The 23,138-nt window shown below is 38.7% G+C and overlaps 1 protein-coding gene across 1 annotated transcript in view; it reads right to left on the bottom strand.

Annotated features, from left to right (window-relative positions):
• The window catches only part of CSMD1 (CUB and Sushi multiple domains 1), a 2,292,800-nt gene that overhangs the window by 468,641 nt on the left and 1,801,021 nt on the right, over positions 1-23,138 (bottom strand). The window contains exons 22-23 of the mRNA XM_019488443.2: positions 12,206-12,375; positions 3,669-3,825 (exon numbers count right to left, since the gene is read on the bottom strand). Of these exons, the coding sequence (XP_019343988.2) occupies positions 3,669-3,825; positions 12,206-12,375 (327 nt within the window). The remainder of the gene's footprint in view (positions 1-3,668; positions 3,826-12,205; positions 12,376-23,138) is intronic.

The following is a 23,138-nucleotide window of genomic DNA, read 5'->3' on the forward strand; positions in this document are numbered from 1 at the left end:
ATCAGAAAAGGACTGCAGTGTTAGCACTGCAGAAAAACTCCACTACTTGCTATTCAGATATTGTGTGGTGCTGCTAGTCATTTAAAGTTACAATCTGTTACCTATACCAAACAAACGTGTTTGTGCCTTTTATTGCCTGTCACTCTGTGACGTTAGTAACATTCCATTTTAACTGGAATGTCATTTTAAGGTTAAATACAGCTGACAAGACAGCACAGAACACCCGTACGTATACTAAAATGACAAAGTCTTCCCACTGATTAGAGAACAGGGAAGGTGGGTCCGGCTGTGGGAATGCCTGAGGCCAAATCATCTTCCCTCCACAACAACCACAGGTGTCTCAGCAAGGGAAGTTTTAATTGGGGAATAAAAATCCTCAGAAATATAAAACTGAAATTATAATGGAAGAACTGGCACTTTTTGATCCAAACAAATAACTGCCACAACAGTGTAAGTTGTGGCTTTGGCATGTTCAAACTTATATCTTTGTACATAATGCCTCAGTGTTCTCCAAGCTGGGGATATTAAAATAGTTGAACAAAGTCCTCTTACACTCTTTGGACTTTCCAGTTTATTCTCTAGTGGTAAAAAGAAAAAAAGAAGGAAAAAAATCTTTGGTGACATCTAGCATGGAGACAAATTAAAACTAATATATTTCTGGGAAACTGTAGTTAAAAGGATTAAAGCAATAACACACACAAAAACAACACAACTTTGGTATAATGCTGGTGGCTAAAATAACCCATTAATTGTCTTTGGGGAAGAATCTTCCAAAATTCCTTGGCAAATAAAGAACATTTAATATAAAACAATCTAATGACATTTTTTTTATTGTTTCGGTGTAAACACTTGAGACCAATCAGGTTAAGATAAAACAAATGTATTTTCATAATTATTGTATTGGTGTTATCCTACCCAACCTAAAATAACTGTGTTTATTACAGAACTGATACTAATGTGGATTCCACACTACAAGTTACAAAGATGTTTTCCCTTCTCCACTCCAGTACTCTTTTACTTCATTTTTCAAACTCTTGGCTTCCATACTCCATGTTTAACAGGAACACAGGAGGTATTAGGCTACTCTCTTTTCTCTCTCTCAACCCCTGGTAGGACCATTTCAAACAATGTTGTCAAACAGTAACCATAGTGCTCCCCTTGGTTATATCCAGTCTATGTTTACTCTCGGGGTAATGTTTATTGTTTAAACATCATGGAGTTAAACTATTTCAGCACAACTGGTTGATGATAACCAGAGCCTCTTAATCACAGTTGTATCACAGATGCATCAACCTTAAAACACAAAGCCCCTATGTAGTTTAGAACAACTCAAGGAATGAGATTAGATATGTTTAATTTTCAGGTTCCCATATAAGAAATTTTGAACTTGTTTTATATCAAGGTCAGTTCAAATTCTGTTTTAACTGTGTGCTTACTCAATGGACTACTGTATCATTGGTTTCCTAATCAAATAATGAAAGCTAGAATTACAAACATTTCTTTTCATTTTTCTATTCTCATAGATTATTTACCCAACCGGCTGTAGTATTTTTACATTCAGCATCACATCAAGTTTAAAAAACAATAATAAGACATTTGCATAAACCACAGAATTGCAAATCCAAGTTCTGTGTTGTTAATGCTTTAACTAGCTGTACTGTTATGTTTGGTGGTTTTACAACCATATAATGTCAGTTGCTTTAATATTAGATGACTTCTTGAGTAGTGGCACAATATCTTAAAGACTCGTGAACCCAGTGGCTGAAACTGGAAACTAATTCAACAATAAAAATTGTGGAACTGATGACATAAGAACAATTTAAACAAATCTGGCCAGTGGGGGCCCAGGGGTAGGTTGTAGAAATGCGACTGTGGACCTGAAGGAGGCAGTCTTTTTCACTGAGGTCTTTTTGGAGGCTAAGTTAGAATGTGGGAAAGTTCTGGCTGTGCAGAAGGGGAAGCCCACCACAGCCCAGAAGTCAAGCACGAAAGATGATTGTGGAAGTGAGCACCACTTTACCTCCTGCAATAACAAGTGTGAGCTAAGCAATCATGAGCCATGGAATTGAGGCCAGAATAGGCATAACAACGAGATGCAATATTAGACCTGGGGACAAGAGACGCTTTAGTCTGTTTTTCACAGGGCCACACTTCTCAGTGGTCACTGGTGCTGGGATTATGCCCTCATGGAGTATTACAGAGTCCTAGAGAAGTAGGGCTGGAAGGGACCTCCAGGGGTCGTGTAGTCCAACCCCCTACCTGAGGCAGTATCATCCCCATCCAAACCATCATGGATGTGGACAACATTGAGAGGGTCCAGAGGAGGGCCACCCGCATGATCCAGGGCCAGCAGGGCAGACCCTACAATGAGAGGCTACGGGACCTGAACCTGTTCAGCCTTCACAAGAGAAGGCTGAGGAGGGACCTTGTGACCGTCTATAAAATCACTAGGGGGGACCAGAAGGGCTTGGGGCAGACCTTGTTTCCCCTAGCGCCCCCCGGGATAACAAGGAATAACGGCCACAAGTTGTTGGAGAGTAGGTTTAGATTAGACATCCGTAGGAACTACTTCACAGTTAGGGCGGCTAGGATCTGGAACCAACTTCCAAGGGAAGTGGTGCTGGCTCCTACCCTGGGGGTCTTTAAGAAGCGGCTTGATGCCTACCTGGCTGGGGTCACTTGAGCCCAGTTTCCCTCCTGCCCAGGCAGGGGGTCGGACTTGAAGATCTACAAGGTCCCTTCCGACCCTACTTCTATGATTCTATTATTCTATGATCACATACAACCATAATCTAAGCTTTACACAAGACTACCATTAGTCCTACCACAACATAGACCTAACACTGCAACCTGCCACACGTAAAGCAGAGGAACCACATTCAATCTGGGGTCTCTGAGAGAAATTCTCAAATGCTGCCTCAGAACCCTGAGTAATGGCCATTGCGGTTTTTCTTCCCTTCTTCCCCCACTGCTACCTTTTCCCCTGCTTCTTATTTTAGTCATGACAACTGAAGCCCCAAGTTTAGTGGTGGGCCTGAGGTCATTGGGAGGAGGGGGTGGGCAGCATTCATCTGGAGCCATGCTTATGCAGCAGCTATGGCAGCTGTGCTAACATGTCCTGCGGGCCACAATTGAACTATTCACAGGCTGCATGTAACCTACAGGCCACCAGTTGGACTACCTTGTTGCAGATGATGGCATACAAGATGCAATGGCTATACAAATTCAACTCTAAAATAATATTAAGTTTCCAAGTAATAACTTTTTTTTTTTATTTAAGATTCAACAATTTTCAAAGGGAGGTAGTAGACTCACTGTTTTCAAAATCCATCTGAATAAGACACTACTCAGCCCATCTACAAATATATCACAATTCCTTTTTATCATTTCCAACTGTTTTGTTCACAAAATAATAATGCTTTCCTAATGTACAGCGATTCAAAATATTGCTTTTAGTAATGTGCTTAACTTCTATATCCATCCATCAGTACAGGGAATTGCATTACAATCTCATAAACAGAGTAAGAACTAAGAAGTATTCCTCAGCATTCTGTGAGAAATGTTGTCATCTAACTAGTAAGGTTACATATTCAGTTACCAAAAAAAAAAACAAAACAAACAAAAAAAACCAAAAAAAAAAAGCAAGAATGCATTTGTAAGCTACTTACTAGTGTATGTGAGTTGAAATCCTTGGTCTGTATCAGATCCATTAGTATTAAATTCTATCCACAAGTGTTTAGAAGTGCTGTTAAGGATCACTCGCATCATTTCATTTTTGGTGAAGGCCCCCAAAGGACGTGAAAAGCTGTCTTTTCCATCATACACCTTATGTAAACAAAATCAAAACATGAAACTCTGTACATACTTGAATTTTTGAGGCATTTCAATTAGTTTGGTTATACTTAAACATTGATTTCAAGAAATTCTCTTAATATTTTTAAAACTAGTTTTTAAATAAACTATTATATTTTCAGCTTGGAGACAGATATTATTTTTAAAGGTCTTTCTTGGCATTTCAATTCAGATGATAGATAAGAATATGCTACCCACCAATGATTTGCTTTACATTTTATACTTCACATTTTATATGGATAGATATAGATACAGATATAGATTATATGCTATAAGCACTTCTACAGCTCAAATGCATTAGCTTTTGTGAGATTATTTGGAATGATATTAATATTTATACGTGGATCTATCTATAGAGGCTTCATAACCATGACTTCTTTCATAATCCACTCACAAAGGCTGAAAAGGTTTGTGACATTTCAGTCAAGGGTGTCTCTTCTGAAATCACTGCTGGAATAAGAGGGGAGAGAGATAAAACTGTCTCCCACTCTGCTTCCTCCTGTCTAAATATATTATGAGCAGGAATGAGGTACTAAGCCAACCTGTCACCTTTTATTTCAGACTCTTAGCCTGAGGTAATTTGTGTCTCTTAATAAGTTATAATAAAATAATTATTCTATCTGATACCACATCAGACAGATATATTCTTCTATTTACAAAGTGCAGAAATGTTCCTATTTAGCAATCATGATCTGACCAGAAAACTTGAAGGTAGGCCAGACTAACCTGCATTAACCTCAGTGCTTTAAAAATGGTTCAATCAAAGGTAATACACTTCTGACTGTTTGTAAATACAAAACTCCACACATGATATAGTACTTACTTGTGGGGGTTTGTTTCATTTCCCTCTCCTCTAGTGTAAAATATTTGAGTCAATGAGATCCTCAAATGGCCTGTGATATTTTCAAGGACCACTAAATGAATTCAATAAACCAAATACATAAAACAAATTTTTCTTCCTATTTTATAAATTGTATATACTTTCAATATGGTTATAATTAAAAATGTGTTTGTGCACAGTATGTTTTAAAAAAAAAACAAACTTAGCATTTGCTATCTTCCATGGAGCAGTAGGGCTGAAATGTTACTGTAGTTATGAGGGTCAAGGAAAGGTATGAGGTGCAAGGATTTATGTAGTCTCTTTTATTGGAACAACTGAATAGTCAGAACAAAATGTTGAATAAGCTTTCAGGTAGCAAATGCCCTTCCACAAGTTGAAGGAAGGGGAAGACACAGGCTGAGTTAAATTGCAAAGAGAAGACTCCATGAAAATACAAACAATTGGCTTGGAGGGATGGAGAACTGTGAACTGGTGGGAGTAGAAAGGTATTATAAGGAGCCATTATACGACAAAATAAGAGAGAGGTAGATATCTGTGTTAGACTAAAGTCAGGCAAAAGCAGGGTATAGATGCACCTTATAGACTAAGAGTAAGTAAGTAAGGGGGCAGGTAGTGCAATGGTAATTTGTAGCTGTTGCTACAGGGATGGGTTGGGGTTGTGCTCTGTATTCCAGGCTGCAGAGAAGATGAAGCCTGCTGGCACCAGAGCAAATGTAAGGGTGGGTGCGATGGCGGGAACGGGAGGGTGAAGCAGCACATGGGGGAGACTGGGTGTGGTGGGGGCCCAAGGCTGCAGGGGAGGAGTGGTCCAGAGGTGTTGCAAAAGCAGGCAGAAGCAGGCAGCAGCTGTGGTTCCAGCTCTGATCCAGTGTTGAGGCCAGAATTGAAATTGCAGAAGCTGCCTGCCCCTACCACTTCATACCTGATTTTAAGACAAGGGACTTCCCACCCACCCCCTGTTAAATGGGGTATAAAAATGGTCTTTTAGTCAACTAAATACAGTAACACATTTTCTGATGTACTGTATTTACTTAAATCCAAGACAACATTTTTTCTCAACCAGAACAAGGGGGGAGGAAGGAAAGTCTCATCTTAGATGTGAGTATCAGCCAGGGACAAGTGGTGCCTCAGGTTCAGGTTTGGCCCCAAGTTCAGGGCTGAAACCAGAGCTGAGCTGCTGCCTGCCCCAGGCCAGAACTGCTCATTTGGCAAGGATGGGGGCATGCAACCAAGAGGAGTATTGGGTAGACTACAGTGTAGTGGTAGGGGAACCTGGAGCCTGGACAGCAATTTGAAGGGAGATACACAAAGGGGAAAGGAGTAAAGGGAAAGACTCCAGTGGGGAGCAGGGGCTTGGGGGCAGGGAGTGGGAAAGCAAGCACAGGCAAGGGGGCAAGGGGTGGGATGCATGTGCAGAGGGGTGCATAGTGGGAGGCAAGCACAGACATAGGGCAGCAGGGGAGCAAGGGGCAAGGGTCTAGCTTCTTGCCTCCCACTGTTGCTTTCCCTAACACAACAGTGGAGGGGATGATTTAAGGTGACATTCCACTAATTAGAAATGTATGTACAATAAATGTATAGTTCCCCACATATAGAATAAAATTATTGTCAAGCAAGATGGTGGGGGGTCATCTTATATTCAAAGTCACTTGGAGTCAAGTAAATACAGAACATTTCTGGATCCATGGTTTCTTATGATTTTGTCATGCGGGATTGTTGATTGTTGTGGTGTTGGGGTCATGCTAACATGTTGTACATTTGTTCTTAAGGCAGACTGTGTCCCCAGGGGACACGCATCAAAATAAGATCATCCAGTTTCTGCTTAGGAATGTGCTTTTTATGCTGGTTCTATGATGTTTTGCTATTTTTATTTGGATTACTTTTATTTATTGATATCAATACTACAATTATTATATATATATATATGTGTGATCAGTTTATTAATCTTTAAAAGAGAAAACTCAACTGTTATCTAAAATTACACAAGCCTCCCCCCTCCAATGTATATACAACAGGAGTTCAGGACAGTTGACAGTTTTTTAAAGAAACTGTATTAAAATGTAAACACAATCTATTCTGATGCAAAGAAAAAGCAGGAAGCATCATAAGCAGGGGTCCACCCAACTTGAGGAGCCGAATGAACAATTTCACAGGAAGATCACAGGGTTGGCTGCCATTTTTGAGGGCTTATTGTGGTGGGGCCTCTCCACAGCTATGATAGGCTGAGGACCCCTAACAGCTCCTTCCTCCTTTCCCCCCACTGTTCATTGGTGGTGAGCTTTCCATCATATGGCCTTACCCCTCACCATTGATTGCCTGAGAGGGCTGTCCTACATTCAGTCCCACCCCTCACCTCTAATTGGTGGAGAGGGGTAAGGCCACACAGTAGGCATCACTCTCAGCCAATTAGTGGTGGGGGCAGCAGCCATCTTGCCAACAGCCCTTCATGGTGGCAGATCCACTCCCCTCTTCCCTCTGGTGGGTTACAGCAGCTGGGAGGAGTGTTGGATTCTACTAGGGAGTTAACATTTTATTTTCAGTAAGTTTTTTTTCCCATGGATTTTGTGAAGATCAGCAGATTTCATGAAATCTGAGCAATCATGATTTGGGTAGGTCCCTAATCATAAAAGATCAAATCATGAGTTCATCTCTGCTCTGAACTGAAGAAATAATTGTCCAAAAAGTGTAAGAAGACAACGAGAGAGTTGTTTAGCTACTAAATGTGGAGAAAAAACTAAAAGCAGATGATATGCAGAGTGCTGAGATGTTAATACTTTTAAGCCTTCTCTAAAAAGGTTAATTGCAATAAGATAACTGTCACAAATCAGCTTCACTGAAAAAGATATAAGAACTCATGCTAGAATAAGAAGGAAATTAGATGGCTGGAGTACTTGGGGAAAAGGCCAAAGACATCTCAGAATGATTAACAATTATATTTTAGAACTCATGGATTACAGATGAGTAACTAGAAAATTGGGAAAGGCGAACAATGCCTGTCTTTAAAAGGGAAAAAAGAAGGGCCCAGACAATTACAGCCTATTTTCAATTCCTGGAAATGTATTGGAATGAATAATCAAGCAATCTATTTTTTAATAGATAATAAATTAGTAACAGCCAACACAGAATGTTCAAGAACAGATGATGTTAAGCCAACCTAATTTATATCTGTGACATGATTAAAAGGCTTCTGGATCAGGGAGCAGTAATAGTTGTGTCATCTTTTGACTTCAGTAAGGGTTTTAACACCATCTCACATGCTGTTCACAAGAGCAGGTGAAATCTTCACATGACTAGTGATTTGCCTGCTTCTAGTTCTGTGTTTTCAACTTTCAAGGGGACTAATTTTCTGAAAGTGCTGAATATATAACATCTGAAAATCAGGAATCCAAGGTCCCACAGGTTGTCTACTAGGGCTGTGTGAAGCTTCGGTCCCCAATTTGATTCGGCAGAGATTCAGCCCAATTTAGTGGCCAAATCTCCAAATCCAAATTGAATCAGGAGACCCTTAAATCTCTCCAAATTGAATTGGAACCCTCCAAATTGACTTGGAGTGATTTGGAAAGATTTGGTGATTCAGACATAGACACAGCTTTAAATATTTTTTCTATATATGTCAAGGTACCAGGCAGCTCATGAATGCTGCAATACTGGGGTGGATGGAGCATCCCACAGGAAAGCAGGGGGCTCCCCAGAGTGGTTGGCAGTATAAGCCGGAAGTGGACCAGCACTTCCAGTTCACTTCCAGGTCCACTGGGAAGAATGCTGAGCTCCCTCCCCCTGTGTCCCTCTGGCTCAGCAACTGGTACCTCCTGGATGTGAGGAAGCACCCGGGGTCCCCCCACAGCTGATCAAAGAGCCAGCGGGGGAATTGGGGGGCTGGTCCCCAGTGTGTTCCCTGGCAGACCCAGAAGTAGACCAGAAGTATTCATGGTCCACTTCTGGGTTTGCCACTGAACACGCAGGGGGGCCCCCTGCGCTCCTGTGGGACACTCCATCTGCCCCAGCATCACAGGATGCATGCGCCATGCCTGGTACCTCAAGGTATGTAGAAAAAACATTTAAAGCTGCATCTATGGCCAAATCACTGATTCTCCAAATCAACATTGAATCTTCATATTTGGATTTCACTGAATTGAATAGGGGACAGTAATCCAAATCACTAATCAAATCATTATCCTCTATTTGGGCTGAATCTGAATCTAATACAGCCCCTTTTGCACACCTCTGTTGTCTACTCAAAAATGGAAGCAATAACATTATTGATAATTTTTCAAAAATTTAGCCCTAAGCCTTTAGATGGTATTTTATGCTATATGTGATGTATTCTAAATGTACAACAGAGTGCATTAAGCTTTGAAAGCCAGGGTTTTAAAAGTATATGGCAGTAAGGTGCTTAGGAGATTTTGAAAATCCCACTGTGTACCCCTTTGTCCTTAGGTACATAAATGTCAATAATACCCTTGATCATAATGTTTATCTGAAACTTTAGATATGTAAATATCTTTAAATATCTTACCTTGACAACCCTACTCAATCTCATGCTTTTTTTGTAATTTAATGTCCTTGATTAACAATATCTAATGTTTAAACTAAATTATCATGCCTCTAAAATGATGATGTAATTGCTTGGCAGCTGCCCTGGTGTCATTCAATCTTGAGAGCTTTCAAGAAGCTATACACTATTTATAACCATTGATTTAGACAGACTTTGCAAGTACATGTATAGCAAAAGCAATGTTAGCCCATAAACCAAGATATATATCCAGAATAAAAAAAATATTTTAGGATTCCCTAGGCAGGAATGCCTAAGTACCTTTTTAAGACCATAGACTATTGCCAGCCCTCACAAAAAAAAAGGTTATTCCAGCTACATGCTCTTAACATAATACAATCTTCTTTTTCTTATCACTGGAAGCAAAATCATTATTTATATCTACAGTTTTCAATTGTTCTAAATTACAAAGATACACATGTCTTAATTAAGACTTACTTTCCACACTAATCATGAAGAGGGAGATTTTCAAAATGCTGTACTGAGTTAGATAGATGCTTCCTATATATCTTATTAGGACTTGCATTAGATCCTTATGAAATGCCTTGACATTTCACCCTAAACAAATGGTCATACTTTACACTTTCATGAAATGTTACTTGAAGATATTTTCCTTAAGAATTTGAGAACATGTGGATTTTAAGGAAAAATATAGAATGGTTAACTTCTTACTTATTTCAGCACATTCACCTGATGCAGAAGACGGTATACATATTTTCAAGTAATGAAAACAAATGTCTTGAATTATTAACTACAGTTACTTATTTTTTGCCATTTGGATTTCTTGTTTAATTAATACGAAACTCAGATTATTCTAAAATATGCATAAATATGATCCATTGATAAGTAAATATAATTGAATAAATGAGTAAAAAGTCAAACAGTCACACTTACCTTATACCAACTGTTGCTCTTTAAGATGTATTATCCATATCTATTGTAGCTCTGGAGAACCAACAACCCAAAATATGACATAGGTGTTTTTTGTGTGTTTAGTGTACCTGAATACAGCTTTCCAATAGTCTTGAATTCTTCATTGTTCAGAACAGCTGGAACCTTGGTGTCCATAGAAGATAATTGGCATTGCTCAGCCAAATAAAGAATTTCATCAATCTGGCTACATGCATTAATCTGTTAACTGTATTTTCTGAAATAATGTTTTGAATCTCCATACATAAGCTCATTAACAGTGTCTGTGCTGCAGTGTGTACTAAGGGTTTGCTGGGGTGGAGAAAGTTTTCCTTGCTCTAAGAGATTAAGTCCAGTGGAAGTAAAGAAATTAGAGGTAGTGTGGACAAGTTAATCAAGTTAGGATACTAGAATGGTCTCATCAAGTCTGGAACTACTGTAATTGTTACTACTAACTGCTGTCCAAGCTTTTTTAAATTCCTCAGTGTTAGGGAATATGTAGGTTGGCATAAATTGTCCCTTTAGATGATAGGGTGCTAGGGTGAGGAAGGCATCAAACAGACAGTCTGGGCATAGACCTTTTCTCAATCACAAACTCTTGTTTATTTCTGTTCTGTGCAGATCTATGGATGATTGATTCTATTCAAGAAAGGTATTTTGCATATTGGAGTCCTTGGGTTTCTTTCAGTGACCTTTTAATAATTGCCTGCATGGTTGTGCTAAGGGATAGTGTAGGTACGGCAGGAGCAGAGCTACTGAGAAGATTTGGTGGCACATACACCAATTTCAAACATATAACAGATGTGTAAGAGGGATTGTAGGATGAGATTTTCTCCCTATCTGATACATAATTGGCGTGATCTGCATTTATACCCTGATTTTAAAAAGGCCTATTAAATTGTCTTGAGTGAAAACATATTTACTGGAAGTTGCATCTCTGCAAGTCTATAAGGCCTGGAATTAGTGATATTCCACGTAAATTTCGTGGCTGAGCACTGAGTCATACATCATCAACATTTCAGTGATGTGTAAAGAATGGTATTCCTTTGACTACCCAAGCAGATTATTCCAGAGTTTCTTGAGGCAGGTGAACTTAAATTAAATGGTCTATTACCCCATTCTATGTTATATTTGATAGGCTCATTTTGGTACCTATCTTTGAAAAAAAAAATGGGAATCAGTTGGGACTGTCTCTCTCCCCATCCCTTTCTTTCTATCCCTCCCTCTTTTCCAATATCTCCTAACTTCATCATATCACTCAATATCTGTATTATATTTTGCAGACAACATATAGGACAAACTGCTTTTTCTTTATTTATTAGAGTAGCTTTTACAGTGAGCTAACACACGCAGTAAGGTAATTTAAATTTGACCTTATAATCATTAAATAGATGGAACTGTTGTTGGAGTGATCAACATAAAAATAGCAATATCAGACCAGAAGGGTAAATAGTTATTTCTGTCATGTAAACAAGAACATTATCATGAGAGCAAAACAACTGGAAATTCAATAACTGAATTCTATGTTACTCAATGATTTATACAAGTACCTGATATTGAGACATTAGAAACATAAATCCCAAGCAATTATTTATCTTATGATTGATAATTTAGATAGGATTTATGGTGTTATCTGATTTGCAAAACACAGTAATAATTACTTAAAAAGGGCAGAACAAAAAGTAATGAGAGAGATTATATTATAACTGATTTTCAAAGTGTATAGAAATCAAGTTCTACATATTTCAATGGAATTACAGAGGAAGGGAAGTCAATCAAACTATCTCTAACTATAGTTCAGGCTCTTTGTTACAGTGGTATAGGTTACACCATAAAGGTTCATGTTTAAAGTTTTCTTTTCATCATCACTATGAATAATACTTATAAAGATTTTAAGATTGATTACTATATTTTCTTGATACCACTTAGCTAGGATTTAAGTCACATGCTGAGTAGAAGGAAGGCAAAAAGTATCAGAGTTAGAGTATTGATTTCTTGTGTTAAGTACCCACTGTAGAAGGCAGCAGACAGTGAAACAGATTTTCTTTTACCTTAACAATATCTCCCTCATGCAGCTGAAAGCTCCTGGCTCTAAGGTGGATCCCTTTTCCAGCTTCTGTTTCAATTTTATAGATACATTCATGGTTGTTGTCATAATTAGATGGAAAATTTGGAGACAGCAATGTTCCTTCATTTCCAGAGACACTTGCTCCACATTCAGCTAAAGAAAATATGCACATTGAAAAAAAAGTGAATTATCCATTTCAAGAGAATAAAATAATGTTTATTTTCAAACCTGACATTAAGTCCCTAAGATAACATATTAGAGACTATCTAGAGAAATATATTGCTCCTGGGCTTTTTTTTCTATTGACATAAACTATCAAAGAAAAACAATAATTTGCTTTCAACAGTATCTTAAAGGGTTTATTTACCACATGCTTGATTTTTTTAGATTGAGGGATATCCAGACCCTCTTGGTTTAATTGCCTTGGCTTCTCATTTATCTTTTGGTTAGCCCTCATTCACAATGTGAAACCCCTAATTACCCACAAGTTGTTCTAGTTTTATGCAGAGTAAGGGTAGCACTGATCATACTAGTGGGCATGTCTACACATGCAATTAACGCGACTGAATACACTGGCTTATTTTGAGCCATGGGAAACCAATCCCAATGTCACCATCTACACATGTGGTTAAGCACAGTGCAGCTGGATACAATTTGTATGTCACAGGACTATCCAGCAGCACAGTAAATTAGTCTCCTGAACCCTAATTGCCACACGTGTAGACAGTGATGCTTTACTGTGCAGCAAGTTAGTCTGTTGCCCAGTAAAGTGTCTCATGTAGATGGACCCACTGATTCCCTGTTCAGCCTAGTACTAGAAAGAGTGGAGAGTCAAATATTATAGTAAAAGAATTTGACCTTATAACAAATGGTATGCCTTGGCTTCTTAGAAAAGTTTCTTCTATTGAGAATAAAGAAGCTGCTGACAGGTCACAATAAAATCAAGCTGCTCTTATCCTTCATAGCCAAAAGGTAGAGGAAGGTTTTTTTCCAAATAGTCAGAAAACAATTAAAGAAACTTTGCCTTACAGCAGTAAAGGGATTTTGACTTCATTGCTCTGCTGCATTGGTTTATGTGGAGGAAAAAGGTACTGTTATGGGCCCAAGCTTGTTTTATGACTGAAGAGTAAATAAAGGTTAAGATCTAGTAAAACCACAAATGGTAGTTTTAATCTCTAACTCTGGCAAAGGAAAAAATGGGATACAGTTTTGAAACAAATAATTAGAATACTCGGGGGTGGGGGGTAAATAAAACACTTTGAAAACCCCAAACTACTATTTACCTTACAGTCAAACTAGTACTTAGGTGTTACAATTACTCTGAAATGTCACAGAATACATTTATTCAATACTGAGACATATATAGCAGGCAAAATAAATTGCAAAAGAATAAAAGGTTTTGGTCTGAGTAAAAAATCCTAAGCTTGAGCCAAACCTACTGTATTTTATTTGTAGTAATAGCTAAGAAATTTAGAATCTTCCAGGAAAAGGTATTTTAAATGCCATGAATGAATTTGCTTAAAGGCATATATTCTAAATACATTTTTTCGTATGGATTTAAAATGGACTCTTAGTGTATGTTACCAAAAACTGCAAGAGAGGAAGAGTGAATATACTGCCTGAACCCTACATTTTAGATATTTTTATTCTGCTCAGAAAGAATGGAGGAGGACAGCAACTATGGTTTCACCTGTGAAAAATCAGCAGTGAAGCTGTAGTGTACTGTGCCCCTTCCTTTACTTATCCCAGTAAGATCCTGAACTATTTTTTCCTTAGTCTGGGGATGAGGAAACAGAGGGCATCAGAGTCTTCCTCACCAAATGTTGTCAAGCAAAGTGCTCCTGATATTTCCAGCCAAGTTTAAAACTACTTTGTATTACTTACATGGTTTAAAGAACCTTACCAGATGGGAAAAGCCATCTCTAAGTGTCTATTTTGATGGATGAGTCAGAACTGATAACTCAGTGTATATAAATTTTACAAGTCTAAGCAAATCAAGGTATCCTTCTTGGACAAAAGACATAGCAAATACGTAACAGATATTATAGTACAGAGGATCATATATATGTGTGGATATATATATATATATTGGTTATATATGGTGTGTGTATATCCATGTATATATATGTATATGTATGAGATCCTGTATAATACCTGTTACATGGGTAACAGATAGGTCTTTTGTCAAGGGAAGATACCCTGATATGAGTAGGCTGTGGAATTCATTTGTATGTATAGTCTTATTTAGTATATGTAGTCTTATATGTGTGTATTAAATACTATAATATACAGCCAAGTGATATTTACAGTGATATAGTACTTTATTTGATATATAAATAATGTATACATATATATTACTTATATTTATGAGTAATTAATGAAGTTGACTGAGGAAAGCTCAGGTATTCTGTACATGTGTTCTGCAACAGGTATCTGCCCAGATAAAGATCTGTATCCTTGAGGAATAAAAATCTTTGTTCCCTTAGGTACTTTTTATATCCATTCTCTACCTTCTTCAAAAAACAAAAACTTACTTGCTGGAAAAAAATCTTTATACTGTTTCTACATTATTGTGAGTTTTGACTCTATGATTGAATTGTAACCTGCAACAGGTACATGGTGTCAATAGCTATAAACCTCTGCTAAGAAGTAATTTAAAATCAATACTGGACTGAGACAGAATAAGAACAGCAATTAGGAACCTATTAAACATAGTTCCCAATTAGAAAGATGAATTATACAATGATTCTGAAATACTTGCAAAGAAAAACCATTCCTGTTGTTATTGTTATTTTATAAGGATCATCATTTACAAGAGATTTTATTTCAGTTATGGATACTTAAATTTCCTGCTCTGAAGTGTTGAGAGTCCAAAGATAGATACAGGGACTAGGGATTGCAAACAATAAATTGGGAAATAAGAGGATGGATGATGAGGGCTACAAAAATAAAAAAAAATAACCAAGTTGTCATGATCACCTTGTTTTCCAATGTGTGTTCTGTAACATGCATAGATTCTTTCCCTCTCTCTGGACTCCACTGGTTTTCTAAAATTGCAGCCCAGGTCAAAATGACTCTTTCCCAACACCCAAAGTATCCAAGGCTAATCATCCATCATCCCTAAAGCATCCAATCACCCTCTCTCCACATGGCACACTATCATCTGAGGCAGCGCTCTGGCAGAATTGCAAACACACCCAACACCCTGCCATGATACATCACTTTCCTTCAACAGCAGTCTCCTTCCCTATCATGCCAGAATTCAGCTCCTATCTTCTGAAAATATAGCTGCCAATGACATTACTATCACAAACGGTCCTGAAGGGAATGCCCTCATGCCAACTGTTACTGATGAGAACTGAGTATCCTTTGACTTGCTGGGATATAGTGTTAGGGGGAAATTGATCAAATGAAAGGATATGAAATCTGTGGCTAAGCTTCTCTCACTCCTACCCCTAAAAGCCATTAATTTCTTAGTCTGTCAGCTCAGACTGGCTTGCTCATTTCCTTGACCAGTTTTTTACAGCACATCAAGATGCTTCTGATGAAGTTTTTGGTTCCAAGGTTTTCTCCCTTAGCTACAGAAACCTACCTTTTCCTGAATCCACATAAACAGCAAAGGTAACAGGGAAAATTTGGGGGGTCTTGAGTCCTCAAGGCAGAGTATTCTCTTCAACTGTGAACTATGGCATAGATGATTAGGCATCACAAAAAATGAGCATTACAATCTCTCATTTCTAGGCACCTGGAAGAAGCATGTAATCCACAGCCCTATGCTAGGCAGTCTAGTCTTGCCATCAAATATATGGGAGAAGTCAGTGTTTCAGAATGGCACACTCAAAAGTGGACTACTGAACAGATCTACAGACTGAGGATATTTCTCTCTGAACCTTAAGATATTTTCCTCAGCATCTATGGTGGCAGGAGTCACTGATCTTTTCTTTCCTTTTTGACAGAAGGCAGTATACCCACCACACTATTATGTAGTATCAAACTCACATTGCCACCTCAGAGCTCCTCCACATTAAATATAGGAACTCCAGCTTCAGCAGGGAAGAGGAGCACATGAATGTGAGCATGACTCCCTGCCTAACGGTTACAGCATTCATCAGGACAAGGAAGTTCTGGGTGCCAATCCTTGATCCAAGGGTTGATTCAGAATTTTATTTATTCACTGTTTGATGCAAAATACATAAACAGTCCTTGGAGCAGCAGCTGGAACCCTGGACTTGCTCCTGGTGAGTGCCAAAATCAAAATGTTGGTTGCCAACCTTTTGCCCCCATGGGGTAGACTTTGCAACTCCCAGCATCCTGCTTCAGGCTGACAATTTCTGTCCCCTGGAGAGCTTAGGTCACCTGTGTTTATGGTGAAGATAGTCAGCCACTCTGCAGCAAGGTAAGTACAGGCACAAAAGAACAACTGGGGGCACTATAGGACTGTTTCCTGCACAGGGGTAAATGACTTAGTACAGCTGTGTACTACCCAATACCTATGCTGCCACGGGCAAGGTTGGACCTTTTCACCAGCCGGATTCAGTACACAGGACACTGGTTGCTGATCCCTGTGCTAGAGAGCTATATTTTCTTGCATTTTCTCTCTCTTTCCCCATACCACTCAAAAATAAATATTTCATACTTTTATGCAAAATGGAATAGTTACAATAAGCCAGAAAGTACAGAACATCCTACTGCCTGGTGGCTAAGGCATCTCAAAGGAAGTGGGAAATATAAGATCCTTTTAGGCCAAGTATTTTGCATATGCACTCTAGCCATTCAGATATTATAAAGGAAGTGGAGTGGCTCCTCCTATGTCTTTTTTGTGTGTGTGTGTTTGTCTTTTAATGGTAGCTACCATTTTGTGCAAAGTCTGATTCAGGGGTCATGCTTTAAGATCACATACTGGATTAAATTTCTCAGGCAAGACAGGCAGAGGAGTTTATAATATGTGGCTCACAGTGGGCCTTAGACATGAATTAGTTTAGACTCAATCCAATCAGAATGGAGTCTCAGAATATGCAGAAGTAGAACTGCGAGTGCATGAAGAACTGAACATATGTATTTCTGACTAAGCACCTTCAGAGTTGGGTGTCAGATGAGTGAAGATTTAAAGGATCACACATGATCTTAAAAGAATTATGGTTTGTAGCAAACAGTTTGGACCACAGCCCCAAATTGCTGCTCAACTTTTAGCTATATGCAAGACAATAAAGATGCATCAATTTATACTAATGAGGTCTGGCCTTCTGTTCTATAACATTTTTGGACTTAGACTTTTCAGTAATAAGTCCTTTAGGGCAGAGATGGGTTATCAGTCTGACACTGATCTGATGCTGTAGAGTACTATGCACATGCACAAGGCTATGAAAATATTAATAACAACAACAGGAAGTGAGTCATTGAAAATCTACATCTGAGTACCATCTGTATTAGAAATTCTCTAAATATAACTTTATCAAAATATAGCATGGCATTTGGGGGGGGGGGGTGTTGTTAGTCTGTCTTCTCAGCTTTTCTTTCTTTTTCTTTTAAGATACCATCATCCACAGCAGCACAAACTGTGTAAAGAAAATAATATAACTCCTGAATAACTGATACAGGTCACTGGCAGTTTTCCTTTCATGTACAGAAACCTTTTTGCAGTGAATAATCAGTATAAGAACTGGTTCATGAAGGTATATAATTTTCATAGTGGGAGTAGCGATCTGGTTAATGGTACCTAAATCTACCTACTAGCCTAAAGGGGAAAGTCCTAGCCCTCACTTGCAGCAAAATATTAAATTAATACAGATGTGTTGCCACCTTATTAAAGTGTTTCAGAGTAAACACTACTTTCTGCAAGTAAATCCAATCACTGAGAGACAAGGGTTGCTTTATTAAGGAAATTGAGAAAACACATAAAAGTCTGTTTTTGGCCAACAGGACATAAATGCAAACAGCTAGCAGGGAATTTGCTCTGAAGTAATCAACAGTGTGCAAACACCTTAGAAGTGCAAATAAAGAACCTAGTGTCCAAAAGGGCAAAAAAATCGGCTTCTTTAGATATGCTCTAGGAAGGGCATGGTGGGAATCTGCTAGCTGGTTTACAATGGTTTTGAGACTTAAAAAATCTAACAAGAAAAGAAAGAAAAAAAAGGGGGGGGGGGAGGGAGGGGAGAAAAATAAACAGCATGCTATCCCTGATTTAGCCTGAAAACTGAATTACTTTGTTTTTTTCAGACCATACAGATTCCATGTTGAATTTGATTTAGAAGGCGATGGATTTATAAAATACAGACTGTATATAAAAAGTAAGGGAGGATTTTTGGGCATGAAACTTTATTTAAACTGTAAAGAACATTATTGTTTAATAGGTCTAAAAGCCTTCTCACGTCATATCTCAATTAGTTTCTTAATTTTAATGTGTGCTACATGTTCATTATTCAGATGTGATATGATAAAGTATATATGAGTGTTTCATAAAGGAAAACTTGTGCTTTAGTGGTTTGTCATTTAAAAAAGAAGTACCTTTCTTGAAAATATTGTTAATCTCTGGTCTTCAGTCTGAGGACGAGGAGCAGGGAAGAACAGCCTCATCTTTTTTCAGACTGGGAATGTCTACTCAGCAAAATGAAGGTGCCATATTAGTTTGTGCTAGCTTAATCTAGATAGTCTGGGTAACAGTAGCAGTGCTGATATGGTGTCATGGGTTTTAGCAGCTACTACCTGAGTATAAACTGTCTAGTTATCAGGGGTTCATACTTTAATTGCTGACACATGATAAGCCTATGCTTCTGAATTTTCACTGCTGTTGTTCCCCATGCTAGCCAAATCAATCTAGCACAGGTGCATAGGCTACAAACACGCATTAAGTTTGCTGTGTAGATATTAGATATTATTGGTATGGTTCCAAATGTGATTATATATGTCATAACCCAAAGATTTTTAGTGCCTCGGCACGTTGGAATTTTCCCGCCACATGGAGCTTTCTTTGCACGGTGGATTTCTCAGCTGCAGGGAGAAATCCCCGGTGCAAAAGAGTTCCCGCCACTCATATGCAAATTCGTACCCCATTATTGGCTGATTCTAAATTATTCTTACGTGGCGGCTAGCAATTGGCTCGCTAGCTGTATAAAAGGTTAGAGCAGTTTCCGCCCAAGTTGGAGGACTCCACAACCATCTCGTGGGGAACTCTGAGCGCGCTGTGGAGCCTAGCAAACTCTGCGTGTGTCTTGGAGGAGGACATAGAGGCCTGATCAGCTCTTAGCCACTCCCCGTCATAGTGTGAATTTGACGTATCCCCCGTGTGAAGCGCTCGTGGAGTCGTATATCGACGACTCATCTCGGTTCGGTTCGGAAGAGATCTCACTTGTGTTTGTTTGTGTGCAACTGCAACTCAAGCAAGTTTCCTCCCTGCACTGTAACCATCGGCAGTGTAAGTAAAGCTTTCTTTATAAAACCAATACGCTGTCTCGCCTCTCCATCCACCAGCCCGCCTGACATTCGCTTAATTAACCAGCGTTTCCCTCGGTCAGCTCCACCCGGCCGAGACAATTTACTCTTCAAGTCCATCAAGCCATGGAACTAGTATAAAAAAAATCACAGGTCTCTTTTTGCAATAAGAGAGGAAGATGGCCATTTGAGACCTTCCACAGAATATGAAAGAAATCCTCTTATTGTGCAGAACCAGTTTCAGGGTCTTAAACTGCCTCCAAACAGTCTTTAGCATGGATTGATAAGGTGGTATAGCTAGGAAAAGAAAGCAACACTGAAACAATTATACTGTTTTGTCTCAATTGCTTGAACTGCATCCTGCAGCCACAAGCAGTGCCATGCAAGGTTAGAACATTCACCAGGACCCAGGCATTGGATGAATGGAGTTCACTAAAGTAATCCAAAATTGACGTTTAAGTCTTATCTTTCCTATGCTGAGCAAAGTATGGCTAGAACACAGAGCTGAGCATACCTTCAGGTTATTTGTTTGGAATTCCAGTAAACATGTTTTAAAGAAGTAAAAAAGAGACTATCAAGCAGTTTCTGCATATGAGCAAAAAATCTGTATAAGAAACTAAACTCAGAAATAATGCTCAAATTGAAATGATCTGAAATATACTTTGTGTAAAAAAGAAGTAACAATAAAGTTATTTTAGGACAGTTTGCTTGAATGGTCTTTTTCATATATTTTGTCAAAAGACTTGAAGAAGGAGATTAAAGTGAAGGAACACATCAAATGTAAAATTTGGTCTGTAGCAAGAATTTATGACTAAGGCAAATTGCCTTTATTGTGATCTAAGATATATGCAAGGTCCTGGCTGCCTGCCTCTTTCCCTGCATAACCCCTCTCTTATTTGAGTAGTAAAGCCAATATCCCAATGACCTGGTGCAGTTTTTAAGAAACCATAATGATTTGAATAATGTGAGCAGCAGTAAGCCCAGACACCTGTCATATACTTTATCCTGACAAGATTAAAAGAGGCTGCAAATGAAAGCATAGGTCTCTTAGCCTTCCAAGATAATAAGAGCTCTGTACCACCCCATCACCTAGGATCTACTGAAAGATTTTTTGACATCAATAAAACTGTACTTTTCTTTTTTGCTTGATTGGTTTCTGGAGCTGCAGGTCACTAATACCAATTCTCACTCAGGCTCTGAGTGAATCTGTTCCCATTGTTTGCCCTCAGAAGATTGCATGATAGAACCCAAGATGATGGATTTTTCCATTTTAATAAAAATATGAGAGTCATAAGTTCTTTGCTTTCCTTCTTTCTCTTCCAGTACCAGTAACTAAGACTAAGTACAGATGTTCAAAAAGCCCCTGGCAGAAGTGCTCTCTAACTATCATGCTTTACTTAAAGCACTAAAAGTTACAATGTGAGCAAACCAAACAGATGGTGGTGAGGGCTTGGAACCTTCCTACACTGGCCACTGGGGGAATGCCCACACACCTCCTAGGAGGCTGCCACATTGGCCTCTCTCCCCAATCCCACCCCCACTCCCCCACCAGCCGGTGCCTGCCAGAAGTATTTGGGAAGGGGAGACCCAGGACCCTTTTTCCAACACCCCTCCCAGCCAGGCAGCAGTGCACTACAGGGGAGGAGCTGTTACAGGGAAAGAGACCCCAGATCCATTCCCCCCTGGCTCCCTCCAGGCTGCAGCATGCCATGGGGCCAGGGTGACTGCAGGGAGACACCCCTACTTCCTCCCTCTCCCAGCTGGATGTGGCTCTCAGCTGGCTGGGGTGGTGTTAATAGTGTTCTTATCACTGTTTTCATTCTGTTTAGACCTATACCTTTTAAGGATGAGTGGAAAGTAGATCTACTCATAAATAATCACAAAATAGTACATTTGAAAACTAATACAGGGCCAAGGCTAATGTGATGGCTGTATAATTATACAGCACTTGAAGGGCTGAATCACTTTGCTGCTCAAATATTGGCTATTAATCTTCAAAAGGGAAAAATGCAAGTATGTGGCAAATGCAGTACATACTGTGAGTGTCAGAATGAGAAAGAATTGCTGAAATTTCAGATGGTAAAATCTGACTTACAAGCTATACTGGGCTTACCAGCTGTGACAAGTTTGAATTCAGTGCAAGTGTCAATCTGGTAAGAAAAGAAACAAAAGGTGACTGCAATATTTACAGAATAAAAGGGCCTAGAATGCTTCCTAGTTAACAAACCATAAAGATTCCACCTGGATCACAGTTACCACATGTAACACATGCACTTTATAAAATCCACATGAAGTTAAGGGATAATATTTTTAAGGAATTGTACTTAAGCTGTATGGAAGAGTTGCAAGATATAAAAAAACATACAAGAACCTAGTTTGGGTCAATTCTATAGTGACTGTGTGGAAACCAGGGAGGGATGAAATTTTAAAAATAATCTTGGATCCACAGGATTGGAACAAAACAATGTGAAGAGAACTTCCTCAATTGCCCAAAAGTAGGATAAATACTAGTTTGCAAAACCTATGATTTTCCCTGTTTTAGATGCCAATAATAGCTTTTGGCACATACAGCTGGATGACTAAAGTTCTAGACTTTGTACTTTAAATGCATCATTTGCCAGATCCAAATTTTACTCAACTCATTTTTGGTTTCTATACTGAAGTGTATCAAAGGCTGACACAACAGAAATGTAAAGACCAGAAAGGTGCTGAATGTTATACAGCTGATAAACTGGTGTGGAAAAATGGCCAGCAAGATGATGATGAGCAACTTAGGACAATTATGGATGGATCGTGAAAGGAATCTGTGACAGAGTAAGAACAATTACAAAGTGGCACTAACACCAAATAAGTATTTGGAACATTATTTGACAAAAGTAGATGTAAGACTGATACAGAAAAAAAGTCACTGAAATAGCCACACTAACCTATTCCTTCAAATAGTTATGTATGGAATAAATTTACCCAGATACATATTGACAATTGAAGCTCCTTTAAGATAACTTTTGGTGGGAAAAAAGAAGCAAAAAAAATATCCTGCTGAATATGCCTTATACCAAAGATAGCATATAACTATTTGAAAGAATTGCTTACAAGAGCACCAGTAATTAATTACTTTTATATCAAAGAATCTGTTACCTTATCACTAGGTGCCAGTTCTATGGGACTATTCATTGTTGCAAAGGGGGCTCCTGTTGCTTGTTCATCTAATGTTCTGACAACAATATAACAGAAGTACTCTCAAATACAAAAAGAAATGATAGCAATAGCGTTTGCCTGTATTTAATTTCATCAGTACATCTCTGGGGAAAATAGTTATTAAAACATATCACAAGTCTCTCAAAAAGGTATTTTACAAAACCTTTTACAATTCTTCACCAAAGATTTAAAACTCAGCATATGTGTTTTTGGATAGCTGTTTTCATGTACGTAATCTTATGTATGAAATGCACAGGCAATTCTAGGTGCCTAACTCTAAATTTTGGATT

This window comes from Alligator mississippiensis, chromosome 1 (genome assembly GCF_030867095.1).
Source record: "Alligator mississippiensis isolate rAllMis1 chromosome 1, rAllMis1, whole genome shotgun sequence".
Lineage (NCBI taxonomy): Eukaryota > Metazoa > Chordata > Crocodylia > Alligatoridae > Alligator > Alligator mississippiensis.